General features: G+C 56.9%; 7 protein-coding genes across 7 annotated transcripts; 4 read left to right on the top strand and 3 right to left on the bottom strand.

The window, feature by feature from the left end:
• Positions 1–1,389: 1,389 nt before the first annotated feature.
• J3D65DRAFT_599847 (putative ubiquitin-protein ligase) lies at positions 1,390–5,025 on the top strand (the record flags this gene model as incomplete). Its single annotated transcript, XM_066797932.1, has 2 exons — positions 1,390–3,970; positions 4,016–5,025. The coding sequence occupies 2 exons, from the start codon at positions 1,390–1,392 to the stop codon at positions 5,023–5,025; spliced, it is 3,591 nt and encodes a 1,196-aa protein (XP_066658336.1).
• A 722-nt stretch (positions 5,026–5,747) lies between these two features.
• On the bottom strand, positions 5,748–8,334 carry J3D65DRAFT_196758 (uncharacterized protein). Its single transcript, XM_066794393.1, has one exon. It carries the CDS (start codon positions 7,932–7,934, stop codon positions 5,901–5,903), a length of 2,034 nt encoding a protein of 677 aa, XP_066658335.1. The 5' UTR covers positions 7,935–8,334; the 3' UTR covers positions 5,748–5,900.
• Positions 8,335–8,383: 49 nt separating this feature from the next.
• J3D65DRAFT_612404 (WD40-repeat-containing domain protein) lies at positions 8,384–11,028 on the top strand. The gene is made up of 9 exons (XM_066799015.1): positions 8,384–8,776; positions 8,833–8,925; positions 8,979–9,059; positions 9,115–9,246; positions 9,300–9,320; positions 9,368–9,520; positions 9,572–9,631; positions 9,684–9,790; positions 9,839–11,028. Exons 1-9 carry the CDS (start codon positions 8,735–8,737, stop codon positions 10,530–10,532), a joined length of 1,383 nt encoding a protein of 460 aa, XP_066658334.1. The 5' UTR covers positions 8,384–8,734; the 3' UTR covers positions 10,533–11,028.
• Positions 11,029–15,125: 4,097 nt separating this feature from the next.
• J3D65DRAFT_612389 (uncharacterized protein) lies at positions 15,126–17,394 on the bottom strand. The gene is made up of 3 exons (XM_066799014.1): positions 17,230–17,394; positions 16,882–17,178; positions 15,126–16,831 (listed from the first exon to the last, which is right to left on the bottom strand). Exons 1-3 carry the CDS (start codon positions 17,255–17,257, stop codon positions 15,624–15,626), a joined length of 1,533 nt encoding a protein of 510 aa, XP_066658333.1. The 5' UTR covers positions 17,258–17,394; the 3' UTR covers positions 15,126–15,623.
• Positions 17,395–21,506: 4,112 nt separating this feature from the next.
• J3D65DRAFT_664467 (3-phosphoinositide-dependent protein kinase) lies at positions 21,507–24,203 on the bottom strand (the record flags this gene model as incomplete). Its single annotated transcript, XM_066802741.1, has 2 exons — positions 21,507–21,851; positions 21,900–24,203. 2 exons carry the CDS (start codon positions 24,201–24,203, stop codon positions 21,507–21,509), a joined length of 2,649 nt encoding a protein of 882 aa, XP_066658332.1.
• A 236-nt stretch (positions 24,204–24,439) lies between these two features.
• J3D65DRAFT_196670 (uncharacterized protein) lies at positions 24,440–25,716 on the top strand. The gene is made up of 3 exons (XM_066794392.1): positions 24,440–25,081; positions 25,157–25,215; positions 25,268–25,716. Exons 1-3 carry the CDS (start codon positions 24,676–24,678, stop codon positions 25,616–25,618), a joined length of 816 nt encoding a protein of 271 aa, XP_066658331.1. The 5' UTR covers positions 24,440–24,675; the 3' UTR covers positions 25,619–25,716.
• Positions 25,717–25,814: 98 nt separating this feature from the next.
• J3D65DRAFT_599842 (uncharacterized protein) lies at positions 25,815–27,785 on the top strand (the record flags this gene model as incomplete). Its single annotated transcript, XM_066797931.1, has 1 exon — positions 25,815–27,785. One exon carries the CDS (start codon positions 25,815–25,817, stop codon positions 27,783–27,785), a length of 1,971 nt encoding a protein of 656 aa, XP_066658330.1.
• Between the last annotated feature and the right edge of the window lie 81 nt (positions 27,786–27,866).

The raw sequence follows: 27,866 nt of genomic DNA, 5'->3' as shown, positions 1-27,866 counted from the left end.
CTTGGCCGCCTTGGGACGTCTGCCTTGTTTGCAGTGGGGAGTTCTGCAGACAAAGCGCCATGATGGCATTTACGAGGTCGAGACGAGGTGTTTGCTTGGACGAGGCTGGCCGATGAGCAACGAATCAAGGAGGCTTCAGGGCATGTGAGGTTTTGCAGATGGCATGCAGATGCAGAAGTCGATCTGACGCAATGATAGGCGATGGGGCTTCGTTGTGTGGACAGCATGTGGGTCTGGATGTTTGACGTGGGCTGCGCGGACTGCGTGGGCTGACGTGCTCGGGGAGCGGGGTGGATGGCGAGGTAGATGAGGAAGTTGAGAGAGACTGGAGATTGGGGATTGCGACGACGATGTTGATCACCGAGGTGAAGTGGTGAGTGGTGTGTGAGTGAAGGATGCGAGAGCGTGTCGTGTGGCGCTGGCGGAGGATCAGCCACGGTGGCTCGCCATGTCCCGGATCTGCGAGGTGAAGTGTGGCGCTACCGGTATAGGGTCAACTCAACTCCCTTCTCGTCGTCTACCTTGCTCTGGATCCGGCATTGAATAAAAAGAAACACTGGAAACCGTGCTAGCCAATTACCTAACACTAACCGACTGGAAGCACCTCTTCAGGCCGGGAGCGTATGTCGTAGCCCAAGCTTACTGCTGCACCAAAGCCCATCCCAAGACCCGGACCCGGGCGGCTGGGTTCATGTTGCTTCTTGTACGCTTCTGCTTCCTTTGGCTTTCTTTGTCGCTCCCGCTCCGCCTCGCCTCACCTCACCTCAGCATCGTCACCGCTCTGCCTCTGTCCAGCTGTGTTTCCCTTCGCCTGTTTGGTGCCTGTCGCTGTGCCTGTGCCTGTGCCTGGACCCAGTGAGTGAGCTGGGCCTCTCAGCCGCGGGTGCGCTACAAGGCAATTTCTGGCTCCCCCGGACCCTCACGTCACGGTACCTGCAGCGTCACTTAACCCTGCACCGCCCGGAAACCTCGAAAGGTCGACCAACTCTTTGAAACGCCAGATCCCGCCCGCCCACCTCTCTCCCTACGACCCTGCTTTGTCCGCCAAATCCCCGACGACTGCCTCTCCTTGACCCCAAAGAATCCCTCATCGCATTCCATCCACCCGACTGCGCTACGCTACCCTACGCTACCCTCCGCTCGTCGCCTTCCCCACAAGCAGGAGCATCCCCCGCAAGCCCCCGTAAGCCAGAAGCCGCCGCCCAATACGCCAACGCTTGGAGAAGGTATGGCACGCGCTCTCCAAATCTCACGAGCTCCCTACCCCAGCTCTGCTTTGTTCCCAGAATTCCTCACTCCATCACCACCGCCCATCGCTGACATCTTCGCCAACAGCGCGTATTCTTCTCCTCCCAACCCACTCCGCACATTCTCCTCCATGCCCTCCCGATGCCTTCGTGGGGCAGCAAGCAGCACAGCCGTTCCGCCAGCCACCCGTTTCCTTCCCTCTTCAGCTCAAAGCGTAGGAATGGCCCAAATCTCAACCCCGACTGCAGCTCTCCCGAAGAGGACAAATATCTGGCCTTCAGCGGCTATGGGGATTCGCCCGCCTGGAAAGGCTCCGGTCCCAGGGTCCAAGAGGACGTCCGCACATGCATGACCTGCGATTCCAAGGTCAAATATCCCGCCGGCCTGCGCACATTCCGCTGTTCGGCCTGTCTCATGATCAACGACTTGGTTGCAGTGCGCAAAGAGACCTCTACAGGAAAACCTCACAACCCCGCCCCTCTTTCGGTGCCGAGGACCAGACACATTATCGACCGCTGCATCGTTTCATACCTCCATGCCAAGCTGGAGACGCAGGCAAGAAGTAGTCAAGAGAGTTCGAGCAGCACAGAACTCAATGGTGGTGTGGAGCGTGGCCGACCCGGGGACATGCGACCTCCGCCCATATCAATCAGGAGACGAGCTCACAGCGGATCGAAACCAATGATTGCAGTGTCGCCACCAATAAACGTAGACAACCGCATTGGTGGACCTCCTTTGCGGCCCGCAGTCAATGGAGGACCACCACAACCACCGACGGGCCCGCGAGAGTATCTACCCCCGCCTCCAACGCTCGTTCCCAAACCTACTCAGAGGCCAAGAACCTCCGGAGGCCCTCCGCCGAAACGACTGCCCCCGCCGCCTGGTCAACTCCGGCTCCATCATTCCCCTGTTCGGAGAGGTCCAGGATCACCTCGAGACCCTCCTCCTGCGGTGGGCCCACGACCACCTGAGCGCGCACCGCCCCTGACTCCCGCCGAAGCCGCTGAGAAGCGTCGTCAAGACGTCATCAAGTCAATATTCAGACCTCTCCAGGACTACCTGATAGACAGCTTCGGCACCTTTGAAACGTTGAACTCTGCCTTCTTAATTGGAAGGCAGAGGCCCCAGCCCAGAACACGCAGCGAGAGCGCTGTTCCAAAATTACCGATTGACTCGAGACCCATTTCAACAGTACCGCCCGGTGCCGACTTTTTGACAGAGTCAGATCCCAAGATGCTGATGCTCGGAGATATTGGTGAGAACGGAGCTTGGTGGGCCGGACATGCTGAGCATGATCCTCCCAAGCAACAACTCCCGGTCCGAGGCAAATCCGTTGGAGACGCGAAAGAGCTGGTCTCTCATCGATCTCCACTCATCAACTGGGACGAGCTTCGTCATTGGTACGACGCGGTCTTGCAAGCTGGAGTTTCATGGAAGCAAAAGCTTGACGAGATACCCGATTTGGACTTTCCCGAAAGCCTGTATCAAGAAGCCGACGATGAAATCCGCGAAGCAAGGATGCTTGTCCAGCGGACGTTGCTCAAGGTCTCCGAGCTCATACTCAAACGGCCTCATCGTCCGCTAAAGGAATTGGAAGACGTGCGATTCTTACTCATCATTCTTGAGAATCCGCTCCTGCATGGAAACATGATCGGTGGTGCCAAGCCCAGGAGAGCTTCCCTTAGGCCTCCTCCCGAGAATCGTCCCCGACAAGGCTCTAACCCAAACCAATTTCCCCATCATGTTCCACCATCCCCGGGCAAGCCTCCCGTCGACGCGTCGACGTCTACAAGCAGCCGTGATCAAGGCCAGCATGCGGGCGTCATCAAGCGCATTTTTGGACTTTTGGCAAACATGGACAACGATTGCCATCGTTACGTCACGACGTGGTTCTCCAGATTTTCTGAGGATCACTTTAGACGGACCGTAGATCTTGTCGGACGTTTCGTGACCTACCGTCTCACCAGACAACAAGGCCGGAAACGAAGCAACAGTGGAAACCCGACTGCAGGCCTGATCCCAGAGTTTGATTCGCACGGTGCAACATCAGCGCAACTCCACGCCGCCCTAGGGCTGTCGGGCTCTAGCTCGAAACCAAAGGACGATAGCAAGGATACCCCGTATAGCGACGACTGGCAGCTCAAAGCGGCAGCCAAGGTCATGGCCCTTCTGTTCGCGGCAAACAACACCTACCACAACCGAAAGACGGAGCCATTTGTACACACGGCGCACGCTTCGACGGTTCACAGTGCTGGTCTCGCTGCCAAGGAGCGTGCGAGGGCTCATGGTCAGCTTTTGCCAACCTCCGACTTTTACAACACCCTGCTGGACTACCACGACCTCGTTGCCGACTTCGAGGCATGGGAGTCGCGCAGAGCAAAGTTTTCCTTCTGCCAGTATCCGTTTTTTCTTTCTATTGGCGCAAAGATTCGCATCATGGAGCATGACGCTCGCAGACAAATGGAGAACAAGGCCCGCGAAGCATTTTTCGACAGCATACTCAGCAACAAGAACCTGGAGCAATACTTCAGTCTAAAAGTCAGGCGAGAGTGTTTGGCAGACGACAGCCTGCGCCGAATCAGCGAGGTGGTAGGGGCCGGATCAGAAGACATCAAAAAGGGGCTACGCGTGCAGTTTATCGGCGAGGAGGGCGTCGACGCCGGCGGGCTAAGGAAGGAATGGTTCTTACTATTGGTGCGGGAGCTGTTTGACCCAATGCACGGTAAGTCGTCCAAGCAGTTGTTGGAATTTTGCTGACCACTTGTAGCCATGTTTGTCTACGACGAAGAGTCGCACTTTTGCTACTTCAACCCCTATTCGTTTGAAAAGTCGGACCAATTCTTCCTGGTTGGAGCCGTTTTGGGACTTGCATTGTACAACAGCACCATTCTTGACGTTGCCCTGCCGCCGTTTGCCTTTAAGAAACTTCTCTCCTCAGCGCCGACTAAAAATGGTGTCGTCCCTGCGTCTCGCAACACAATTCACTACACCTTGGAAGATCTTGCCGAATTCCGGCCCAGCTTGGCCAAAGGCTTGCGCCAGCTTCTCGAGTTTGACGGTGATGTTGAGAGCACGTTTTGTCGCGATTTCGTCGCCGAGGTGGAGTACTGTGGCGCAGTGAGACAGGAGCCACTGTGTCCCAACGGTGCCAACATTCCAGTGACCAACGCCAATCGCCAAGAGTTTGTCGACTTGTACGTCCGATACCTGCTCGACACGGCCGTAGCACGCCAATTCGACCCCTTTCGCCGCGGGTTCTTTACAGTCTGCGGCGGCAACGCGCTGTCGCTCTTCCGGTCCGAAGAAATCGAGTTGCTCGTCCGCGGCTCCGACGAACCACTCGACGTGGCCAGTCTGCGTCTCGTGGCAAGCTACGACGGATGGAAAGACTCTCCGTACTCGCCCTCGCAGTCCAACGGCACGGCCGCCACAAACGGCCACCACGCGTCGCCGTCACTCCAAAAGCGCAAACCAGCGCCCGTCCTGCCGCCGCAGTCGAGCCCGCCCATCACATGGTTCTGGGACTTTTTTTCGTCGCAGCCGCCCGTCTCGCAGCGCCGCATCCTGTCCTTCATCACCGGCTCGGACCGCATCCCGGCCGTCGGCGCCACCAACCTCGTCATCAAGATTGTCTATGCGGGTGAGGACTGCGATCGCTTTCCCGTGGCCCGCACGTGCTTCAATGCGCTGCTGTTGTATCGCTATCGCTCGCGCGAGAAGCTGGAGCGCATGCTTTGGCGCGCTGTTGTGGAGAGCGAGGGCTTTGGCTTGAAGTGAGCCTGGAGCGCGATTGCTCGGTTAACTGGTTTCAAAGGTTCGGGGCTCGACATTTCCCTCTTTGGCGGGAAAGCCGGCGTTGGCGTTGTCGTTTGTCTCTGAGACGGGAAAGACATGGACGGACGGACTCCAATTGTGCGGCTTTTGGGATCTCTTTCTCGTTTTCTTCTTCTCTTCTTCTTTTTTCTGGCTACTCTTCTTCTTTTTCGTCCTCGGCGTCTTGTTCGTCGTCATGGTCCTCGCCCTCCCACTCGTCCACTCTTGCTGGTCAACTACCCTACCTACCTTACCTACCGACGGAACGTACCTAGATACCTATCACGTACCACTCACATATCCATCTCTTACATGCGGTAGCACTTGAACAGGATGTTGCTCTCCATCCGATGCCGCTGTTCAGTCAAATGATATGCCAATCTCCCTCTCACGTGCAGAGATTGACGCGCCCTGCGTGCCTTCGGTGGTGCCTGGAATGCGCGCACGCGATGGCGAGTGGCGACGTAGGTACGTAGGGACTTACTTGGATACCCCTTGGCTGACGCGCGCACGTCCATCTAGAGGATGGTAAGAAAAAGGAAGGGAGGAAGTTTGGTTATGGCTTTGTGCTTTTTTTTTTTTTTTTTTTTTTCTGGTTGGTCGGGTATCTTATTGACGGGTGAGAAGAAGTAGAGGTACAAAGAGACAGACGAAGGAGAAAGACTAGATCTCTACGACGGACATGAAAGCATGGGACTGGGAGGGACGGTGGGAAAAGGAGAAGGAGAAGGAGAAGTAGTAGTAGTAGGTAGGAGAAACAGGCAGCAACGGCTTTTCTTTCGACATTGACATCGTCACACTTGAGTCTGATCAACACACCGCACTGGTCACTCACTCACTCACCCCAAATACCACTCCCCACTCGACGCGCGCTGCACCCACCTCTTCTGCATCTTTGGTGCCCCCTCCCTCCCCTCGACCTTCTCCTCCACACCCCTCTTCCCCATAACCCTCTTCGCCACCCGCTTCCCAGCAGTTTCGACCCTCTTCTCCCTCTTCGCCGTCGCGCCCCTCACAGCGTCCTCCTCCTCCTCATCCTCCAGCCCGACGGCCCAGTCGTGGTGCGTGCCGCCGCCTAGTTCGAGTTCTTTTTCGAAGGCTTTGATTTTGGCCATTTCGGCCAGCACGCGCAGGCGCTCGTGCTCGAGGGCGAGGGCGGCGGCTGCGTCGGGGGATTGAGGGTCCTGCGACTGTTGAGGGGTGTTGCTGGCGGCGTCGGTGGGCGTCGTGGCTGCGGCCGTGGCCGTGATGGTCGTCAACAATGCCTGCTCTTCAGCGGAGGTTGAGGAAGTCTGCTCAGCCGCGGCCGACAACGACGACGACGACGAAGGCGCCGGCTTCGGATGCAATTCAGGATACTCGCTCGCCCACTCATCCGCGAGCTTGACATTGGACAGGCGGCAGTCGAGGGTGCCCCACTTCTTGGTGTACAGGTTGCGGCCGTAGCCGGCCGTCTCCCACCACGCGCGCTGGAAGCCGCGCGGGTCGTACGTCCACGGCTGGCCCTTGCCGCCCTTCTGCGCGTCCTGCCACGAGTTGCGCTCGGTGCTGTACTTCTTGGTCTGCATGGCGGCGAAGTCGTTGAAGAGGCGCTGGAAGCGCGCGCTGTTGGGCCGCATGTCCGGGTCGTTGAGGAGGAACTGGCCGGGGCTGTACACGGCCTGCGAGGGCGCGATGAAGGATTCGTTTTGCAGCGCGGCCACCTCGGCGCGGTATTGGGCGAGCTGCAGCGCGGCGGCCGACGCGTTGAGCGAGAGTTGCGAGGCCGGGAATAGCTTGGCTTCGATCTCGTCCAGGTCGTCGCTGAGCTGGTCTGCGACGTCGAAGATGTGCCCCGCGCTGACGTCGTCCTTGGTGTAGCCGTGGAAGAGGACGCGCGCGTACGCGTCGCAGTCGGTGTTGTAGTACGGCACGAACGTGTCCCACTGCCCAATCGTGCGCCACGCGTCGACGTTGACGAGCGCCAGGTTGTCGAACTGGAAGAACTTGATGGCCCAGTTGCCCATGGTCGCTCGCGTCTCGTTCAGGTTGATGGACCACGTGATGTTGTGGTTTGGATGCGGCGCCGTCGATTGATCGAGCACGTCGAGCACCTTTTCGTAAAACGACTTGTACGGCGACGTGGCTTCGTCGCCGATGATTCCGACGTCCATGTGGCTCCAGAAGAAGTAGGGCCAGCCTTGCGAAATGGCCAGGCGGAGGAAAAAGTTTTGCAATTGTGCAAAGTTCTGCAGCGTCGCCGTCTGCAAGATTGCCACTCCGTACCGCTTACGGTACAGTTCGTAGTCGACGAAGAACGGGTTGTCGCGGGACAGTACTCCTGAGCTGGAGGCGTCAAGAGTGCCGCCATTGTCAATGATTACAATGTCCTCGCGAGGCCAGCCTGCGGCAATATATCCAAGCACAGCTTGCCTGAGCATGTCATTGTTGCGGGTAAACGGAATCAGCAGAGGCGTCCGAGGACGTTCTTCAGGCGCGTGGTTGTAGGGCGCCACATGAGGGCGAAAGTCGTCTCCGATGGGAGGGTAGTATAGCTGCAGGGGATTCGACGAGTTGCCGAGGATGGGCTGGATCCTGGACGACCTGTCGGCCAGCTGTCCCTTTTGCCAGTACCGGTACACGCGGTATTCTCGAATATCGGGGACTTCTGAAAACCTGAAGAGCGGGTAGAGCAGGAGGAGCATGGCACAAGCGCCAATCACCACCATGGGGAGGCGATTTCTCGACGACGACGACGACGACGACCGGCAGCAGCTCCGACGGGCAAAAGCCCTCGATTCGTAGGCATCCCGCCCTTCTTCATTGGGTACCCTGGAATAGGCGCGGCTAATGCAGCCAGGGGACGTGTTTGGGGAGTCGTTGAAGAAAGTCATTTTGGCTCAAGGGGGCCAGGGCGAGTCAAACCACCATGAAGACAAATGTCAGGGAAAAAAGAGGCAGTGGCGGGGGTCGCACGCGATTTTGTACAGGCGGCCAGAAGTGAGGCACTTGTCAGCCCTTGCGTTGCGCAACTCGGGTGTCTTAGCATTCTTGGATTCGAGATGAGATAGTTGCGGCTCGCAAAGCTGCATTTTGAACGAATGACGGGGGAACAGCGTTGTGGCAAAGTATTGGATTGACTGGAGATGGATATTTTCGGGCTGCAAAAAGCGAAAAGACTGAATGAAATACGTAGATATCTTGCAAATGAAAAGGACGTAGAAAATAGGGTGAGTGTCAAAAGGTCGCAACTCGCAGGCCATCTGGGGCAACGTTGCCCGCCGTGGAACGAAGGGCCTCAAGCATGCAAGGAGCAAGCTAGAAATGAAGATTGACTGCCAAAGCACAATCCTTTCGCTTCACGATCGACGCGTGATAAAGTGAGTGTGGAGAAGAGGGATGGGCTGTTGTGGAGAGGATGGAGAGGTTGATGGAGGAGGACGCGACGATGAAAACACCGCCTGTCGACCTGAGGCAGCCGCGTCGAGCTCGGTCGTAATTCGGCGCGACTGTAACTTTGGGTGGACCTCACCTCTCAACCCAACCTGGAACAATCACCACCGTCAGAGGCGATGACTTGGAGCGACGGATCATTGCAGCTCGCCAGAGCTCGCCAGAAGACTGAACACGTCTTGGGTGGCAGCAACGGCCTCGCGTTTCACGAAATTCTCTTTACCGGTTGACCAACAACACCATGCAAGCCAAAGAACTGCCGCGCCCGGCTGGCGTAGTTTGGGTACAAACACAACAATTTTTCAAATTCAGGTGTAACCGGACTGACTTTCAAAATAGGACGACAAAACCAGGTGCCTTTATGACGTCCAATTCTATCCTTACGACGCGCCTGGCGAAGACCCCGTTTTTGCAGCCACGGGGTTCCAAAGAGTCTGGCCGTCAAACCCAATTCATCGGATTCGGACTGATGATGCTGTGTACAGGTCTATGTTTGTCGCCTCTCAAAAGACAAGAACGACCAAATTGAAATGCTCCGCGAGTTCAATGATCAAAGCAAAGAAAATGTATGTCTGCCCATCAGACCGCGTTGCAAACAACTCACTAACCCTATTTTCGTAGGACAAGCCCACTGAGCTGAACAGCGTCGCATGGACAAAGGATATGGAGAATGACAATCCGCTTCTTTGCGTCGCTGGTGTTCAGCCACCCATCATCAAAATCTTGGACATCTTGGAGGACAAACATACGAGGGCAAGCAATGCTACCATTTACCTCATAACCGGACTTTTTCTAACTCTGCCCAGGATCTTGTTGGCCACGGAGGCGTAAGCTTCAATTTCAACACACCTTTACCAAAGCTCACAATTGCCAGTACATCAATGACCTGAAAGTCTCGCCAACATGCCCTGAAATCCTGGCCTCAATCTCTGAAGATGAAAGGATTTACATTTGGCACTTAGGTGCCAAATATCAGAAGATACCAGTTGCAGCCATGTTCCACGGTGCCGCTAAGGGACATTGTCTGGTATGATGTCCCAGAGAATGACACAATGACGACTGTATGCTGAAAACATAGGCATTCCATGATTCGGGTCGCTACGTAATATCTGGATGGTATGACTCGACAATTCAATTGGTAAGAATCTCCTGCGCAGACTGCATGAAGGGCATGCTAAGTATTTGGTTAGTGGGCCTTGCCAGACTTGCCAAACGAAAACACCGGGACGGACAACGTCAAACCAACCTACGTCCCGCACTTCAAATCGAATGAAATCCATGCCAATGAGGTAGACAGGTGAGAATGACACACGTTCGTGGGAGATTCACCTGCTGACCCTGAAAGCATCGCGTTCTACGGCGACATGGTTATTTCCAAAGCTGCATTGGAAGATTATATCTTCATATGGAGAATTGAGGGATTCAAGGGCTCTCTTCCTCCCCCGCAATGCACCAGCACGGCTGACTACAAAGACTGTTTTTTCCGTGAAGATGAAGACGCCGACGGATTCCACGGATCGACCTACTCAGCATTTGGCCCTCGCTTTCAGCGCCTGATTACTCTCAAGACTGGTCACCACTCCAACATCTGGCTCAGGTTCGGCCTCTTTCACATGCCCCAAAAGCGACCAGTCCTAGCATACGGTGCCAATGACGGCGTCATCTACTTCTGGGACTTGCAGCGTCTTGAGGAAGAATGCCGCGATGGAGATGCAAATCGTGAGCGCTCGCCTTCGCAGCAGTCTAGCAGGTTTGGCAGCCCTGGAGGCAGGTCCATGTCCGTCGCTAGCAACGGATCGGTGAGGCCCAGGGAAAAGCCTTCGATGAAGACCAAGAGTCAAACTTACCAGGATCCGTTCATGCCGGTCCCAGCGCATAAGAGCCTCCATCTGCCGAACAAAATTCGTCAAGATCGAGTTATGACGACTAGAGCCACGGCCTGGAGCAACGGCGGAGAGTGGGTTGTAAGCGTGGGTGAGGGGCACTCGGATAGGGCGGGCAAAAAAGGATTCATTTGTTTGATGAACAGGTGGCTTTGAAGAAACCACGACGGAGCAACGGCTTCCCGCGAGATTCGGTCTGCAAAACATTCTGATAACCCAACCACACATGACGTCAAAGGTGTCAAGGGGGGTTGCAGTGTATCACTCCAGGATGCGGCGACCATCCAGATTGCCATGACTTGAGAAGTTTGAGGCAGATGAAGAGAAAAAACATCATCAAACTTTTTCAATGCAGAAGAAATCTCGAAAGCTCCACGCAAGTCCCGACCAATCATCTTTTGAGGTTGCATTTTCCCGTCCTGGCAACGCATTCATCCAACCCTCGGAAGGAAATTGCCTAAGACCAATTAAGCTTGCTCTCTAGCGACTCAGTCACAACGAACGACACGTCACAAATGTGGTCAAGCAGGGCAGGGCCAGAGAGCATGACGACAAGCCTGCGAAATGGAGGATTCGATGGTGGCGAGATGGGAAATTTTTCAAACTGTTCAATTACTGATCACCAGGCAGCATTCGTCGCAGTGGGTAGATGCAAACACGGCGCTCTTTCACAGTCATTGAACAGTTGCTTATCACAATCATCTCCAGAGAGCACCTAGCGTGCCCATGACGTTCATCAACGGTCAGCCAGCCGCTTCATCCCGTTTCACGCTTCGTTCCGACGAGCCGTCTGACTCGCCAAGGGGGTCGAGGGACTGTCCACGCAAATCCTGGTCCTTCCCGTGTCTTTACAGCAACGGCAACTGTCGAGATATCTTTGCTGTCGAGCTCTTTGCACGCGCATCAGCTGTACCGAGGCCACCTCCCCACGAATCAAGATCGACTGTCATGGCCCACACCAACTACGCCGCCCCGACGCTGCTGCATGGCAGGACCCTGTTGCCGTCGCCATGATTGAAATCTTCTGCAGCTGGACGCCGCCAGCGCCGAGTTTGTCCTCAACTATAAGCGCGTCCAGCGGGCCAGTCACCAACGGGCAACAATACGCGGCCCCGTTACGGTGTCACTGGTGGTTGTCATGCCGAGCAATCCCTTCCGGTCCATTCGTGCAGTAGCGCAGCAGCAGCCGCCGCCACCGCCGCCGCGGCCGGCCAGCCAGCCACAGCCCAGCGGATTCCGAGGGCTGGCACTTGGGACGCGGCCAATCCAACCAGAGCCAAGGCGGCGGGACGAGACAGGGCAGGCGGCAGGACAGGACTGAACCACAATGAGCAGGGTACGGAAGGAAGGGCAAGGGCCGGATCGTCGATGAGGTGCAGGTTGCAGGTCCCGTTCTCCGTTTGGGCTAGCAGACAGACGACGCAGGTGAAAGCGAGCGGGCCAGCTGCCGACGGCAAAATGCGTGAACGACGAGGCGCTGTGCCAGGGAAGACTGACGCCTCTGGAATCCGCTGCAGACGGGCGTTTTGAAATGCGGTTGTGGCGGTGAGCAGCAGCAGCAGACACCAACCCCAGCTGTCCTCAACGGTCTTAACTACATACGTCTCGCGAGACACGAGCGACCCCCAGGTCCTCTGCAGCATACACGAGTCTTCAACGCTCAATCAACGTCCGCGGAGTTGGTGGCAGCACCAGTGATTGAACGTGCTGCTGCAACTCAATTGCTGATCAAGCACGAGACGCAATAACTTCCGTCCGTCCCTTGTCGACGGCCGTTTTCCATCTCCATGTTACCTGTCACTTTTTCCCCTTTTCCACCTCCACGCCTGACATGACCATTCGGATGCGGGAGCTGCATACGGAACTGGCCTTACCGGCCGGCCGACCACGAATGGCCCAGTAAGCGAATTGGGACCCGCCCGTTGCAGGTCTCCCGACGACGCGCGAGCGTGTGACAAATGCAGGGCAAAAAACAGAGCAGGGGGGTCACAGACTACGACATACTTTGCGGTCGCCTTGACGTTTTTGCTATAGCACAAGCATCGTTGTGCAGACGCCAATCATGCCCTCCGTAACGGTCCCCTCGAGAGAGATCAAAGGGACTGGTCTGGCTTGGCCGTGTGTCTGCTTCGCAACCCCCTGTCGACGACGACGACCACCAACTCCAGAGGTTCTTCTGCTGCTCACCACCACCGCCCTCTCCTCCTCCCCTCAAATATCCTCCTCTTCCCCACCGTCAACGACGCCTCGTCTCGGTCACATCCACCAACCAGCCGATCCACAGACACACGTCCCGCAGCAGCGCATGGGGATCGACAACCAAACTCGCTTACCCCTGCCTCGTGTCTCGACCCTGAGCCTGTGGAACCGCAGACCACCGACTACCAACCCCAGCCGCAAAGCATCCCACAACAAAACAACGACCCCTCTTTTTCGTTTTCCTTCCCCTTCTTCCTTGCCTTCTTCCCCCCTGCATCTGCCGCCCGCCCCCGCCCCGCCCGCATAACGTCCTTCGCCCAAGACGGCCGGCATGGGAAACGGCGTTCAGGGGTCAACACTCAACAACAAGGCGGACGCTGCTGGTCTGTCTCTCTGTCGGTCGGTCGGTCGTTCGGCAAGCCGACGGCCGTGACCGGCGGCAGCTGGTACCCGCGACGGCTACAGCCGGTCTGGCCTGTCATGTCTCGTTTTGCCCCGGCGCAAAGATCGACGCGAGCGCCCATCACTGGTTGCGCTGCCTGCCTCGGACTTTGTCGGCGTTAGCCGTTGGCCGTTGGGGTGAGCTCGGGGATAGTGGTGGTTGGTGGTCTGACTTGTGATTGACTGAGTGCCTATTGTGTGCGGCGTCGGCTCGGCTCGTGCTGAGTTTGCACACATACATGCAGGAGTAGTTCGGCCTCCCTTGGGCCCTTTTTATGTTGCTGATTCTGGTGCTGCTGGTGCTGCTGGTGCTGCTGGTGCTGCTGCTTCCTCATCTCCTTCTGCTGCTTGTCTGTCTGCCTAGGTACGTGGGCTTGGGCTTGGGCTTGAGTAGACCACTACTACGACAGGCTCCACTTGCCGCGGTGCCGCGCGCTTGCTGGATGCCTACCTACGCATAGTACGAGTGTGGCGGGGGGAGTACCATGAGGGGTGGAGTAATGCGTACTATACACACCTGACATACAGCGGCGCCGCCTTTGAACACCTTCTTCCTCCTTCCTCTACACACACATACACTGCACACATACTGTATACAGGAAAAAAGTTCATGTATGAAGGCGGCCGTCGTGTTCGTGTGCAAAGTCGGTACACAAGAAGCAGACGCCAACATGCACGTACACCGTGCAGATGAAAGGACGATCAAACGCGCAACGGACGGGGAATTCTTGCCCCCTTTGCGCGTCGAACTGATGGCCCCACTCTTACGCGTGTCCGCGTCCCGCACCGGCAAAGGGTGACTAACTACATATGCAGAGATGTTGGGAGGAGAAGGAGGAGGACGAGGAGGACGAAGCCGCGCAAACGCAAAGACGAAACAGTGCGACGGTGCGACGATGCAACAGTTGGTTGGATGGATGGATGGATGGATGGATGGCGGAGACTAGACGTTCTACACGTGGCTCGTTGCACGCACGCAAAAGGTAGTGAGTGTCTGGCATACATACATGGTTCACTGCCAGCAGTCTGGTCAGAGAGTGCAGAAGCGAGAGGAGATGGTGTTGAGCACTTGGAAAAAGAAAAAAAAAAAAAAAAAAAAAAAGATGCTACCAGTGACGAATGTAGTGAGAGAAAAGAAATCCCACCCGGCGCGCCCTCGCGCATGCCAAAAAGCCAAGTGCCTACCTACCCAGCAAATTTGTATATCCGTCGTATGTGATGGTGGTCTAATATATTAAGCCGCTTATGTCATATGTGCACACTCCCTGTCCCCTCCCTGTCCCCTCCCCAGTCCCTTCTTAGCACATGTACGCTGCCTTAAAATGAGTACAAACTTCGCCTGCCGCTCCTGTCGCGTGGAAGAGACACGACGGGACAAAACGCTTGTGCATGTCGACGACCTGCATGCGGAGGTATCCAGCGCAGCGCAAACGTCTGGCTGCAGCCAGCCCAAACGAGGCAGACAGACAGCATGGAAGCATGGAAGCAGTTGCGGCGATCACACTCCACACCACTCTCCCCATCAGCGTTCCCCATCCCAGCCCAGCGCGTCCTCATCCTCACTCCGCACCCCGCCTACATAGGTACTTAACAAACCCTCGCACGACGACGTCCAGAAGCAAGAGACAGCGTCTTTGCAGCTGATGGAGCAAGGATGTCGCCCATATGTACTCCGCCCCGTCCGTCCGTCCGTCCGCCCCGTAAATTGCCTTAACCTTCGTCGTGCCTTTGTGCCACAACGCCACCAGACGCGTTCCCTGCCAGCCGGGGATGCACTGCGTAGCGTAGCGTTGCGGTGCGGCGGGACGCGGGAGAGCGGGAGGGCGGTAGGGAGGCGCCCACGCAACGAACGGCCAGACAGGATGACTGATGACTGTGATGTGGCCGCTTCCCCTTCCCCTTCCCCCCTCGCCGCCGATCAATCCCCGTCCGCCCATTTATTGTGTACCCAACCTTGTTCGAACAGAAAGTGAAGCCTTCGATCCCGTTGCCTCCGTGTCCGTGTTCATCATGAGAGACGGGCGGGATCGTAAGTGGAAAGAGGGTGTGGTATGGTGTGGCATGTGTTTGTGTGCGCGCCGTGTAAGGGCATAGAGCCAGACATTCAATACTTGCTCCTATTATACCCTGTCTACCACAGTGCTGCTTTCTGTTGAGTTCCTGCCGTTCGACCAAGGAAGGTGGGTAGGTATCTTGACAGCTAAATTTTCGGAGCAACCCTGCTTTTCATCTGTCTTTCTCTCTCGCCCACGTCCTCAGCAAAGTACCATCGCGAGCAATATAATCGGAAAAAATTTGCAAAAGTTCCTCGGCCACAAAGAGCATTTGGATATAAGGTATTTCGCCGCCCGCTGAAACGCTTAAAGGAGAAGGGGGAAAATGATGGAAAAGAAGAACAAAACAGACGTTTTGGTCGTGAGCTCGTTACAGATGGCTTCGTGTAGGGTTTTGTTCGGTCCCGCCAGTCGACAGAGAAGCAATCAAACGTGATCAATGGATTCGGCGCCAGATCAGCAAAGGCAAGCAAAGAAGTGTGGGTTGATCTTTTGATTTTGGGTCCGCGGCGGAAGGAATGGCACCTGTAGTTGAGCTTTTGGCGGTAAGAAATCAAGGGAACCTCTTAGAGGCCAGACCAGGGTCGCCAAAGACATCCTTGATACCAGAAGCGCTTGTACGTCCGCTGCTGCTGCTTCCGTTGGAGGCAAAGAAGGCGGCGTCCTTGCCCTCGGGCACCCAGATGGGGAAACCGTCCGGTGGCTGCGACTCGCCCATTGGCTTGCCGCGCGTGTAGTCTGCGAGTCCACCGTTGATACCGGTGAGAGCCCACGCAAAGACGGCCACATCGCGGATCGTATTCATGAAATCCGAGGCAGACGGACCACCGACTGCTGGAGCAACGGAGTTGTGCTGCGACACTGGCGCCGCAATTCCTAGACGAGCAGCATTGGCGTACGGGTCTGGGAGAGGAGGCAGGAAGACTGGCTCGGGAGCCCATGGGGCAGCGAAAATTCCGTTGTGGTGAGGCGTTTGTTGAGGGTGGGTAGACGTGGGCATGAGAGGGCGAGCCTTGCGCAGACAGACGACGAGGCCGTCGGACGTGCACGAGACAACGGCTTCCAGCTCAATGTCGGGGTTTCCGGCACTCGACGAAGGAGTAGCACGCGAAGACGCAGAAGAGCGGGGGCGAGGGATGCCGAGCAAAGCGGCATGGCGGTCAGTCGGGGGAATGTTGCTCTCGTCGGACGAGGCTTGAGCGCCGCTGGAGCGCGCCGCGCCGTACGAAGAGCCTCGAGCTTCAGTCGAAGAGCCTTGGAGGTCCGTGTCGGTTCCTGAGGCACCCGAGAGGTTCCTCGTTGGCGTGGATCTCTCGCTAGTATCATCCTCGTCTTCGGTGACATCGGTCATTTCCTCGTCTTCAGTCTCGCCGGCCTCGGACTCGCTAGGCTCTCTGTGGGGATCCTGCACGCGGGGGTCGCGGAACCAGAAGCGCATGTAGGCAATCGAGTCGTTTCCCTTGGCTGTCTCGAGGACTCTGACGGCGTCTTCCAGGCAGTTTTCCTGGATGCAGTAGTAAAAGCTCTTGCCTTTCATCTCGTCGTTGGAGATGCCAATGACCTGCTCAATGCCGCTAGTGGCGTACATGATGGTCAGGGTCCGCGTGAAGCGGTTCAGGAACAGGGCAGCGCGAGGCTCGTGAGTCTGATCAGCGTGTCCGAGGTCGAACTTGGCCGACAAGTGTGAAAGCATGTGGTAGCGGGGGTCTTTGACCGAGGACGAGAAAAGCTTGCGCACGATGGGAGCCTCGACGGCGCGCTCTGCACACGGTTAGGGTGGCAATTTGGGATGATGCCGGGGTGAAGCGTACTCTGGCTGGTCATGCCTCTCCGGTAAATACTGGTGCAGCACACCATGACGTCGTAGCAGACAGAGAAACAGCATTCGCAACCAACGTAGTTGCCATCGCGGTTCTTGATGCGGCAGTAGGCGAGCACGGCGGCCTTGTCGAGCTTGACGCCGCGGCGGTGAAAGTCGCGGGCAAAGGGGATTTCTTCCTCGTGGAAAAAGTCCCAGGTGGAGTGGCCTACGACCTCGTCGGGGGTGTGGCCGAGAATGTCGACAATGGAGTCGGAGGCGTAGAGGACCACGGCATCGTTGGAGAGGTCTGGAGGAGGGTTAGCGATTGGGCAGCGGGATGGGTGAGGGGACGGCGGACCGTGGATGGTAATGAAGGTGGTCTCCATGGCGGCAAAGAGCACTGAGCGTCTCCGAATCTGGAAGAGCTGCCTAATAGCAGTCGATGGGGATCCGGAGCAATTGAAGCTTGAGAGAAGGGTTGGGGAGCAGCTCGAGCTTTGGATGGAGCACGAGGAGCTGTGGGTGAGCGGCGAGGGCGGAGCGGTGACGGGGGAGCTGAGGTTTTTGAAAGAGACGAGGTAGGTCCTGTACCGGTACAGGCAGGCGGGATCACGTGCGGTGCCTGGTCTTGCGGTGTCCAGGTCCAGTCGAAGAGGAAGTGAGGAACTGAAGTGAGGCAGCAAGGTACAGTAGTCGAGTCGGAGTCGGAGCCCAGGATGAGGATTCGCGCGGGCCGCTTGCCCGCGGCCCCAGCTTCCCTTTTCCGCGCACGGCAGGGACCGCAGGGACTCAACCTCGCCCCGGCACTCTACTCGCAAACCACAATTCAACTCCATCGCCGATCCACCGTCCGCCGTCCTACACCGCGCTGCCTTATATTCCGATCTCTGCGCCCCTCTGCCCACCACCCGCCAGTCCTCGCCATCGACGCCCAAGACATCCGCCACGGCTCTCTTCCCAAAACGGCTCCGCGCAGCGACACGCCCCTCGCACCGCGTCCTCACGCCCTCCATGTCTTCCACCGCACCCACTTCCGCTCTCACTCGACTCGACAATTGCCGCGCCCCACCTGCAAACTCCCGCCGTGCCGCCTCCGGCTCCGAGTCCACGGACCTCGACAAAACCGCCCCCGCCCGGCGAACCACCCCCTTGTAGCAAAGACCAGCCCCTTCAGCACCCAGCTCCCCGGAGCGGGTGACCGCTCCCGCCTGGCTAAGCATCCACCGCCGCGGGTCTGGAAAGCCTGACGACTAGCCTTCATCTCCGCCTGGACCCTGATGCCCCTCTACATACTTACGTTGCTGAGAGAAAACCCAGAATCAAGGCACCGTCCCTGACCATCTCCCGAACGCCAATCCGAGCCTCAACCCGCTGACTGCGTAATCACCTCCAACACTCTGTTTGCTGAGTCCTCGCTCCGGATCTGCAGCCCTGCACCAGCAAGCTCACCTCCGCATCACCCACAACTCTATCCCCACCTCGCCCGGGTCTTAACCTTTTTTTCTTCTTCCTCAGCGCCTAGGACCCTCCAGCTGTGTAATTTGCGAAGATTTGCTCTGTACTTGGCATCCTCTTTGCGAATTTACCAAGCTTTCTTCGCTACCATCTGCTTGGTATTGTCAGGCCACTTTTGGTCGAGGATGACGTCGCTCATGCCCGTCACCTCAACCGTTGCTGCCAAATGACTTGCGCCGGACCTCTCGTGCCACTTATTTCCGCGCCCACTCTGTGTCATTTCCCCCTTGGTGATGTTGCCGCATCAAGGTTTGGTCAAGCTTTTCAAGATTAAGTCTGGAATCTTCGCACCGACTCCTCCCGACAGGCTTTTTTTTCCTTTTTCTTTTTTTTTTTTTTTTCTCCTCTCTTCTTTCGCCTCATGCGCCCGAGTCAGTCTCACACACACTGCTCAATTGAGCAAGATTGTGGTTGCTCCCGGAATTCCAAATCACGAGTTGCCACTAGGAAGATTGCGAGCATGGCTTCGCGGAGCTTTTCGTGTTTTCAAAACAAGAGTTTTCTGCAGCAAGGCGTTTTGCACAGCATGTCCCCCATATGCACTCAGCCACTGACCCAGGTCCTGCGCCACACGGCGCGGAATCTACAGCAGGGATTTATGCTTGCTCTCAAGCTACCCCTGATTCGCTCTTGGATGACATGATATCGGATCCTACGAGTGAAATGACTGCAAACTATGAGGTGTAGTAGAAATGGATACAAGTCCTTCGATAAACAAAATGTTTTTGCAAACAATGGCCACCACTTCCACTTTCATCACGCCTTAGACTTGCGTCTCTTCAATTCTCACCATCTCTTCGATCAGCATCCAAACATATCCCATCACACGCCGTCTTGATTGATGACCACCAAATCTACTCCGTCTCCCACTACCACGCTTCATCAACCCCCCTTAGGGCATCAACAACCGTCCCACCCCTCGGACGCGGCCCACCCATCCCTCTCATCCCATCCTGTATCGCCAAAGATCGCAAGATCCATCTCCTACCCTCCGCATCAGCGTCGAGCCTTGCTTTTTGCCTCCATCAACTCACTTCCAGACAGAAGGCGAGGGACTCTTCAGCTCTTGCGTCTGGCCCAGCTGACGGGTCGGTCTTCAGCCAAGAGAGAGAGAGAGAGAGAGAGAGAGAGAGAGAGAGAGACGGAGAAAAGTAATAGGGAAAGAAGAGAAGAAATGGCAGGATAGCAGATCCACGCACGCACGCACGCAATGCAGCCACAAAGAGGAGAGACGAGAGGAGACAAACGAGTGAGGGTGGGAACATGGCAAGTGTGTCTACCTACCTGCCTACCTACCTACCTACCTACCTACCTACCTACGGACGAGCAGGCTCGAGGGCAATGCACGATGGACACTGGTATCAACATCACGACGACGGTCCGCGACGTCCACTTCATCAAAACACCGACGAGGAAAGCAACCAAGGCAGGCAAACAAGTAGGCAAGCAGCAACTGTCTCGTCTTACTACCTGTCAACCCCCTTAAGCCAGCCAACCAACCAACCAGCCATTCAACCCACTTCAAAAAAAAAAAAAAAAAAAAAAAAAAAGGGCCCTTCAACTCGACTCCTGCTTTTACTTTTGCATTCGCTTTTGCATCGCTTTTGCATCGCTTTTACTTGTCCTCCCCTCTCCACCACCCCCCTCTCATCACTGCCTGTCAATCAGACAGACCACTTCATTCGCGTCACACAGCGGCAGTGATTTTATCCAGTTTCTCAGCTGTAGCTTTGCCCAACGGACTGCTTGCTTGACTGACTGCGTACTATTTTCACTCAACCACACGCTTGCTGATTCGCTCATTTCGCTCGATCGCTCAATCGCTCGACTGCATCGACGACAACAATGGGGCAGAAGGATGGAAGGACGGGGGGTCGCTTGGAGAAAGACGGCGACGACGACGACGACGACGACGACGTATGCGCTAAAAACGGGACAGGACAGGACAGGACAGGACAGGGCAGGACAGGACGGGCAGCAGGGGGGAGAGGTAGACAGGCAAGGCAGGCAGTTGGCGACAAGCGAAAAAGCGAGAACGACCGAACGACGACGCGAGTGGCTTGCTGACTGGGTGGATGGTATTGGATGGACAACGGGCAGCACCAAATGGCGGGCTTTTGCGTACTCAGCGTGCAGGAGAGCAAGAGAACACGAAACGCAATCAACAAACATGAAACGAAAGATTCGAGGCAGTCAGCCAAGCCAGTCAGTCAGTCAACTAGACAGTCCATCCAGCCCCTCCGCCACTCCTCCCCGACGCGAAAGAAAAAGAAATGGGCGAAAGGGACTACCGGTCCGGTTCACCCCACCGCCACGCAAAGAGACCCAGTGACAGCGGTAGTAGTAGTAGCAGCGCAGAGTAACGCAAAGAAGAGGAACGCAGAACGGACCAAGACAGGCCAGACAGAAAGGGAAAAAAACGAAAGAAGGAAAGAAATGGGAAACATCTCCCGCTACGCTACGAGAGACCAAATGAAGAAAGAAAGAGCAACAAGATGGAGATGAGGCGAGGTGACGACGCAAGCAACAACGCGGCGCGTCATCGCCCGCGGTAGGTAGGGCGAAGAGAGAAAACCAACGAGACGAGACGCTTCTTTCCCCTTCAAGCAGAGCGAGCGCAACGACGCGACAGATGAAAAACAGCTTGCTTGCTTGCTTGCTAATGTTTGACAAAGGAAAACTTGGCTCGGCGGTCCTTGGAGGGACGACGGACGAATAATGACAATAACGCCTGCAACGCCCCGCGCTTCTGTGAGATGGATGGATGGACGGATGAATGGTTTTGATGCGAGTGACGACGCTAAGTTGAGTTGTTTGAGATGGACGACCTCGACGACGTGATGGACCGATGGGGGAGGGGAGAGGGGGGAAGAAGGTCCAAAACGACGCTGCGTCGCTTTGATACAATGTCTCGAGTAGAAACAAACAAAGACGGAGGACTCTTCGCGCAAGAGGGTGGAGTGTTTGGACAAGAGAAAGACGGACAAGCGCGCTCTCGCTCGAGGAGAGATGCGAGGGAGAGAGCACTGGACTCGGATACGGATCAAGGGGATGATGACGATGATCGAGAAGACATGCTTGCTTGTTCGAGACCTGCTGCTGACAATGCTACGCTTTTGTTCAAAAAACCGCAGCGAGGCCATTCTTCGAATGCCGTCTGCTAAATCTCTTGCGCCCCTTTACCGACTCGTTGTCTCCGCTGTGGTCCTTCCGCAAGTGTCTGGATGCCGGAATGTTGACCCCATCAAGCGCTGATTCGCCGCCTAGAGTGCTTGCTGGGCTTGAAATAGTTGAGCTCAGTTCGTTGAATGCCGAGTCGCCAGAATAGGAAGTTGCCATACTCTGAGAATTCGCAAAGTCTCTTGCCTGCTCCAGCGCATCGAGCCACTCTTGGGCCATATACTTTGTACCTTCGATATCGCTACCAACGATTTTGGGGTCTTCGAAGATGAGGTGTTTGTCCTTCTGTTTGGAGTCAGTTGGGTAGTCGACCAAAACGGAGGGCAAACGTACCGTGTCTATACACCACGAAGTCACTCCCTTGGAGTCCTTGGAACTTCTCCAGTTTGTACCCTCGACCAACAAATTGACCTCCATCTTTGCCTTCTTCTCCTCTCCGCCCGCCGCTGCAATGATGAGTCGAGCGGCGGACGTGATCAAGACAAGCCGTTGTCGTTTCTTTGTTGTACTCCCTGTGAAAAATCGAGAAAACTTTTTGGGTGTTTCCGCAGCTGGCTCTCCATGTGGACTGTGGGGGGCGGCGGTCGAGGTCACCATGAGGTTCCCCAATTTCAGTATGCGTTCGTTGTTGCGAGTCAGCACTGGCGACCAATCAATGTCAAGTTGGCTGGGAGGTGGTAATTCCGTAATGACGCGTGCAGACGGCCGCGGCGCGTTGGTTGACGGTCCGGAAGAAGGCCCGGGGCGGTTACCGCTCAACGCTTGCATGTGAGGAGGTATTGAAGGGGCGCTCCCATTCAATTTGATGGGTTCGCGCGGAGGAGAGTATGGCTTTAGCCGCGGCGCCTTTAGCTTCCACAATTCCTTGCCCCAGAGGACCCCATCGAAAAAGCGGTGGTTTTTGATGTGCTCGATGGGCAATCGCTTCGCCGGGTCGAGCACCAACAGCCGCTCCACCAAGTCCTTGGCTGCTTCCGGGAAAGCATCCGGGAAAGAGTACTCGAGGTTAACAATCTTCTGAAAGGTTTGGTACTCGTTGCCAGCCTTGAACGGAGGTCGCCCGGATAGGAGTTGATATATTATGCAACCAAACGCCCACAAATCACTGGCCTTGCACGCGTTCTTGTCAGTCAGCAGTTCTGGACTGACGTATTCTGCGGTGCCAACGAATGATTCTGCCCTGTCTGTCCCGGCACCTTCTAGCGGGTCGTCGGATGCAACGTCCCCGTTCGGCGGCTGCTGGGGCCGCAGAATCTTGGCCGTCCCAAAGTCGGTAATTTTGACGTGCATCTGGCTGTCCAAAAGCACATTCTCGGGTTTAAGGTCGCGATGGATGATGCCCCGCGCGTGCATGTAATCAATGGCGTCCAAGATTTGCGCGCCATAGAACCGCGTGCACTCTTCGTCAAACGTTCCCATCTTTTTCAAGAAACCAAGAAGCTCCCCTCCACCAGCGAGGTCCAAAACGAAGTAAAGAGATCGCTCATCTTGGAACGTGTAGTAAAGGCGGACGATGCCGGGGTGTTCGGTGAGGCGGTTCAGAGTGTCCTTTTCAATGTTGACATATTTGACCTTCTTTTCCTTTATAATGTGCCGCTTGTCCAAGACCTTGATGGCATACTCGCGCAGGGTCTGACGGTCAGTCGCTGCAAGTACTGTGCTGTAGGATCCTTCTCCCAGTGTTCTGCCAAAGTTGAAATCCTTGACTCCTTTCTTCACTGCACGCAATACAGGCTTTCCGTTAGCATCCATCTCCTGCTTCACGCCAACCGCTGCGCCCTTGTCCTTCCACTCTTCGCTGCTAGCGGGTATCGAGTCTGACGCATACGCACCTGAGGGTCCGGGTCCGGGTCCAGGTCCAGGTCCGGGCCCCAAGGGATTTCTTCGCGATGCGCGGCGAGGGGGCATTGGCCCAGGTCCATTGATGGGCATTTGCTGATGGGGTTGGCGGTAGGACCTGCTCGGCTCCCGCGTCGGGAGTCCTGCGGCCTGCATGGCGGCTGCTGCGGCTCTCGAGCTACTCCGACTCAGACCCGGATTTCCTGGCTGAGACAAGCCAATGTCGTTGTATCTGTATGAGCCCACGGCGGAAATTGCGGAGCCGGACGAGGCATTGGGGTGGCTGTAGAGGATAGAGGCGGGGCGTGAAGATGACGTGTGGCCGGGGTAGCTCCGGTTCGGGCCTGGACCGGGAGGCTGTTGCGGGTACGACGACTGAGCCTGCAGCTGAGCCTGCTGAGCGATGGGCATGGACTGGCGGTGGTTGAGGCGAGAGGAGGGCGGGGGTTGTTGGACTTCGTCTGCGCTTGGCGTCGTCGGGCCCAGGGTGTGGAGCGAAGTTTGACTGGTCGAAAAGAGGTGTGGATTGAAGTCGATGGACGAGGTCGACGACTCGGTCGCTATGGGCTGCAGCAGGTGCGAGCCATCCTGACGCTCAGGAGGAGGGGGGGAGGGGTCGTTTGAGGGCGGTTCCGACGAGTGTGGGCGGTCCGCAGGAGGTGGACTTGTTGGCGTGGGCCATGTCGTCGTCGACTCGGGCGGCGCAGCGGCGGGCGGAGGAGAAGGGGTGCTGTCGCTGTCCGGGTTCGCGATGCGCAAGCCCCCTAACGACTGCGACAGACTTATGTCGCCGCTCATGGCGGGCTAGGAGGGACGGAGGCGGGGGAGGGTGGGTTGGGAGTAGGGAGGGAGGCGACAAGGAGTGGCTGCGGGCTCGTGGGTTATTCCTTAGTAGTAGGTATGTGGACTGGCAGCAGGAGGTCAGGCCGAGACGGAAGAGAGCAAGTCGGCAGTGCGAGGCGACATCCAGGCAGCGTCGGGGGCTGCGCAGGGGCAGCAGGGCAGCAGGTCGCGGGAGAGCCGGACGGGACCAGCGGGCGAGGCGGTGGGTGGTGTGGTGGTGAGGATGGTGCCGTGAGAGAGATGGATGGTGTAGGTAGGTAGGTAGGTGGGCAAGGTCAGGACGGGAGCGGAGCGTGGGCGTAGGCGTGAGCGTGAGCGTGTGCCTGGCCTGGCCTGGCCTGGCGCTGGCTGCTGGCGGGCGGCCGTCGTCGACAGTTGAGCCTCTTGGCGCGCAACCCACGCACCAGGGCAGGGCAGGGCAGGGCAGATGATATTATTACTACACGTCTGTGCCTGTTTTCCCTCTCTCGCCCTCTGCCGCCCTCCAAGGGGTGTCCTGGCTCCCCGGTTGCAGTCCCAGTTCCTGGTCCCAGTCCTACTCCTAGTTTACCGACACCTATACTGCTCACGTGGCGCCCGACGACGACGACGACGCCTACGACGCCTACGACGCCTACGACGACTCTCCGACTGCCCATTACACGACTGCTCAGTTGCATCTCTCCGCGGACCAATACGACAGCCATGGCCATGGATTTTACGAGCCGTGGGCGGCGGGCGGCCTCACCATTGTCATCGTCGTCGTCTCCTCCACCTCGACCATCCATCGACACCAACCATCGTGTCGGCACCCCTGACTGCATGTGCTCTGCTTCTGAGTGACGTCCACCCATGTACGTAAACTCTGGACGTGCGCCATCGAGCCCCAGAAATGCCACGCACAGCTAATACCCGGCTGCAATAAATAGCCTCCCAGAACCGCATACCGCCGCCTGCCCTGACTCCGTCATCCACGCCGCCCTGTCGTGTGCCGTTACCTCGAGCCAATATTGCCTGTTGCTGCTAACAAATGCGGCCAGCAAACACTCGTCAAAGCTATGTATCAACCACCCGGCCAATCTCTCCTAACCACCAACACCGCGCCCGGGGGCCAGAATCAATGCGTCCATCTGCACGATCCACTTCTTCTGAGGCTCCACTTGTACCTGTCGTCATTTGCTGCCTGTCCCTACCTCGGTTCCTACTGCCCCCACGTCTTCCATCTCGATGATTGTCCTTTGTCCTCTCTTCCCATGGCCCGTGACTGCGACATCTCAGTTTCGAGGGAGCCCCTTGGTTGTATTACGCATTCACATGGCCGTCTGATCCGAGGGCAGTCTCGACCTTTCGTCCCTGCGGATCCGCTGCCTCTTAGCTCATGTGTGCAATGAAACGACGGAGAGACATTTACACACGAAGAAAGAACTGACTGCTTGCTTTCGATGCTCCTGCCACCCTCGTGCAACATGCTTTCCACGATTCTTCAGCAGCCATGGCGGCAGTACAACCCCTTGACCGACCTTTGCGGCCTCCTTTGTCCGCCTTCTCACGACTCGAGGCCAGCTACAACTGGCGGCTTTCGTGGCTATGCTGCGGTATCGAGCAACCGAAATCCGGCTCACGGCCCAGGACATTGAAGATGGCTCCAACCGGCTAGCGGCAAGACGTGCTGCAGGGAACACCCGCTCTGCCCCCTGCAAAATCGCACCTCCCGAGAACCCTGGTCCACGTCTTCGTCAAGGTCCCGAACGCTCACGCGACGAGTCAATTGTCCATCCAGAGACCCTTCACGGTCCTCAGGCATGTACTTTCGAGCAATCGTCTCCGTATCTGCCGGCAGAAGACCCCAAGGCCAGCACCAAGATCTCGGCGAAGCCTGAGCGGGCCAGGAGAGACGCAACATGCTCCTCTCCGAATGATGCCAGCAGCGAAGACGAGTCGATATGCACGTCTGACCCGGAGGATCTCTCGACGCACCCGACTCGCAGTCATCGCTTGAAGAAACGGACCGCCAACCAAGCTTCGTCCCTGGAGAAGGCTGGTCCCGGCACTTCCACTTTGGGTAGGTCACTGCCCCAGTACGATGGTTCACTGGATCTCCACAGAATCTCTGTGCCGTCTGCTCAGTTGGGCGCCCGAGATTTCCCCAACACCAAGCGGTCAGGCGAGTCGAAACAGGAAGCCGAATCCACTCGGCCAACTCCAAAGCATGGAGCTCTTCCCACGTCCCGAAGGTCCAGAGCCGACGAATCGAGGACTCGCAAAACCAAAGAGCAGGCAACTGCCAGCCAAGCCGAGAATGCACACGCAAGCCCACCAAAATCGTCAGGAAAGACACGAGACCCTGTTGCGCAACAAAACTTGGACCTGTCATCTCTGGATCACGCGGCCTCTGGCTCGGGCATTCTCATTCCCATCATCAGGCTCCCTTCAAACTCTTCGACCCGGCACTCATCCGACTCTGAAAGGAGGCGCCACTCGTTGCCCGCGGTGGCCAATGTCTCGCCCTTTGGGACACTCTCTCGCTCCCCCAGCGTAAGTCAGATATCTGAACACAGCAGTCGCAATGCATCAATCAGGTCCTCTTTTCTCTTCCGTAACACGTCGACGCCCGACTTGCTACGGCCTCTTCTTGGTGTCCCAAGCGTTGGATCCACGAGCAGCAGAGATGTGAGTGCCGTTCCTTCCAGGGAGAACTCGCCGACGCTCAGTGCGACCTTGTTGGATCTCATCAACCGAGAAACGTCACCGCTTGATTGTCTTGAAAAGGAAACGCGCTCGCAGATAGCCTGTGCGCCATCGTCCATGAGCAGAGTCTCACCTTGCGCATCTCAGGATACTCGAAGACCGTTGTTGGAGTTGCGCATGCCCACATTCGAATCACCGGAGCGCATGTCTCCGCCACCCCGCAGGGTCCCTCGACACCGCCACTCTCCAAGCCCCCGTCGACCCATGCCAACGTTTGCCGAAATACCGCATTCTAATTTCAGTTCCCTTGATGTCCTGCCCTCGTTCAGCTTTGACTCATCCCCTCCGCAGCCATCTGGTGGTTTCATCGAGAGGTATCCCACTGCGGCGGGATCCCGTACCCTTCGCACGCTGAGCCCGCACCTGACGACCGCCTCGATGCCGTCCTTGCAGCCACCCCCGGAGCGGCACTCCCGCCGGCGTGCATCCGGCAATGCCCATGTCCAGGTTGCTCGGGTGCATGCGCATGGTCGGACGATTCAGCAGGCGTGGTCACCAGCAGTGGATAGCGCAGCATCGACCGCCATGGCCGTTGCAACGGCTGCTGCTCATGCTGCTGCCGCAGCTACAGAGTCACGGCGCAACACGATGGACATTCAACACCGACGGCCACAGCGCTTACGGTCTGTGTCTGCGAGGCTTCTGCCTCCATGGCAGGACGAGCAAGAGAACTCGGGTCGGGCGGAGCGACAAGCCATGATGGCAGAGATCGAAGCACGGAGAAGATATGTCGAGCAGACGAGTGATGGACGCATAGATCGCACACCACCAAACTTGGGTAGGTTTGAGAGCAGGGCGTTTCAGCAGTGATGATTGGTCTTGGCCAGCAGGATTTGGAGACTGCTTTCTTTGGGAGCCGCATCGATTGGCAGGTGGAGCATGACTTTTGGC

The sequence above is a fragment of the Phyllosticta citribraziliensis genome (assembly GCF_038025025.1).
Source record: "Phyllosticta citribraziliensis strain CPC 17464 chromosome Unknown J3D65scaffold_2, whole genome shotgun sequence".
Lineage (NCBI taxonomy): Eukaryota > Fungi > Ascomycota > Dothideomycetes > Botryosphaeriales > Phyllostictaceae > Phyllosticta > Phyllosticta citribraziliensis.
Note: the sequence above shows the minus strand (reverse complement) of the source record. Positions and strands in the feature narration are given on the sequence as shown.

What these genes read in the sequence shown, in the direction of transcription:
- J3D65DRAFT_196670 (XM_066794392.1), top strand. Translation starts at nt 24,676, where the DNA reads ATGATATTATTACTACACGTCTGTGCCTGTTTTCCCTCTCTCGCCCTC. An exon ending in TCTGAGTGACGTCCACCCAT is followed by an intron (nt 25,082 to 25,156) that starts GTACGTAAACTC and finishes TGCAATAAATAG; the next exon opens with CCTCCCAGAACCGCATACCG. An exon ending in CATCCACGCCGCCCTGTCGT is followed by an intron (nt 25,216 to 25,267) that starts GTGCCGTTACCT and finishes AAATGCGGCCAG; the next exon opens with CAAACACTCGTCAAAGCTAT.
- J3D65DRAFT_196758 (XM_066794393.1), bottom strand. Translation starts at nt 7,934, where the DNA reads ATGACTTTCTTCAACGACTCCCCAAACACGTCCCCTGGCTGCATTAGC.
- J3D65DRAFT_612404 (XM_066799015.1), top strand. Translation starts at nt 8,735, where the DNA reads ATGCAAGCCAAAGAACTGCCGCGCCCGGCTGGCGTAGTTTGG. An exon ending in CAGCCACGGGGTTCCAAAGA is followed by an intron (nt 8,926 to 8,978) that starts GTCTGGCCGTCA and finishes TGCTGTGTACAG; the next exon opens with GTCTATGTTTGTCGCCTCTC. An exon ending in TGGAGGACAAACATACGAGG is followed by an intron (nt 9,247 to 9,299) that starts GCAAGCAATGCT and finishes AACTCTGCCCAG; the next exon opens with GATCTTGTTGGCCACGGAGG.
- J3D65DRAFT_612389 (XM_066799014.1), bottom strand. Translation starts at nt 17,257, where the DNA reads ATGGAGACCACCTTCATTACCATCCACG. An exon ending in CACCTTCATTACCATCCACG is followed by an intron (nt 17,179 to 17,229) that starts GTCCGCCGTCCC and finishes ACCCTCCTCCAG; the next exon opens with ACCTCTCCAACGATGCCGTG. An exon ending in GAGAGGCATGACCAGCCAGA is followed by an intron (nt 16,832 to 16,881) that starts GTACGCTTCACC and finishes AACCGTGTGCAG; the next exon opens with AGCGCGCCGTCGAGGCTCCC.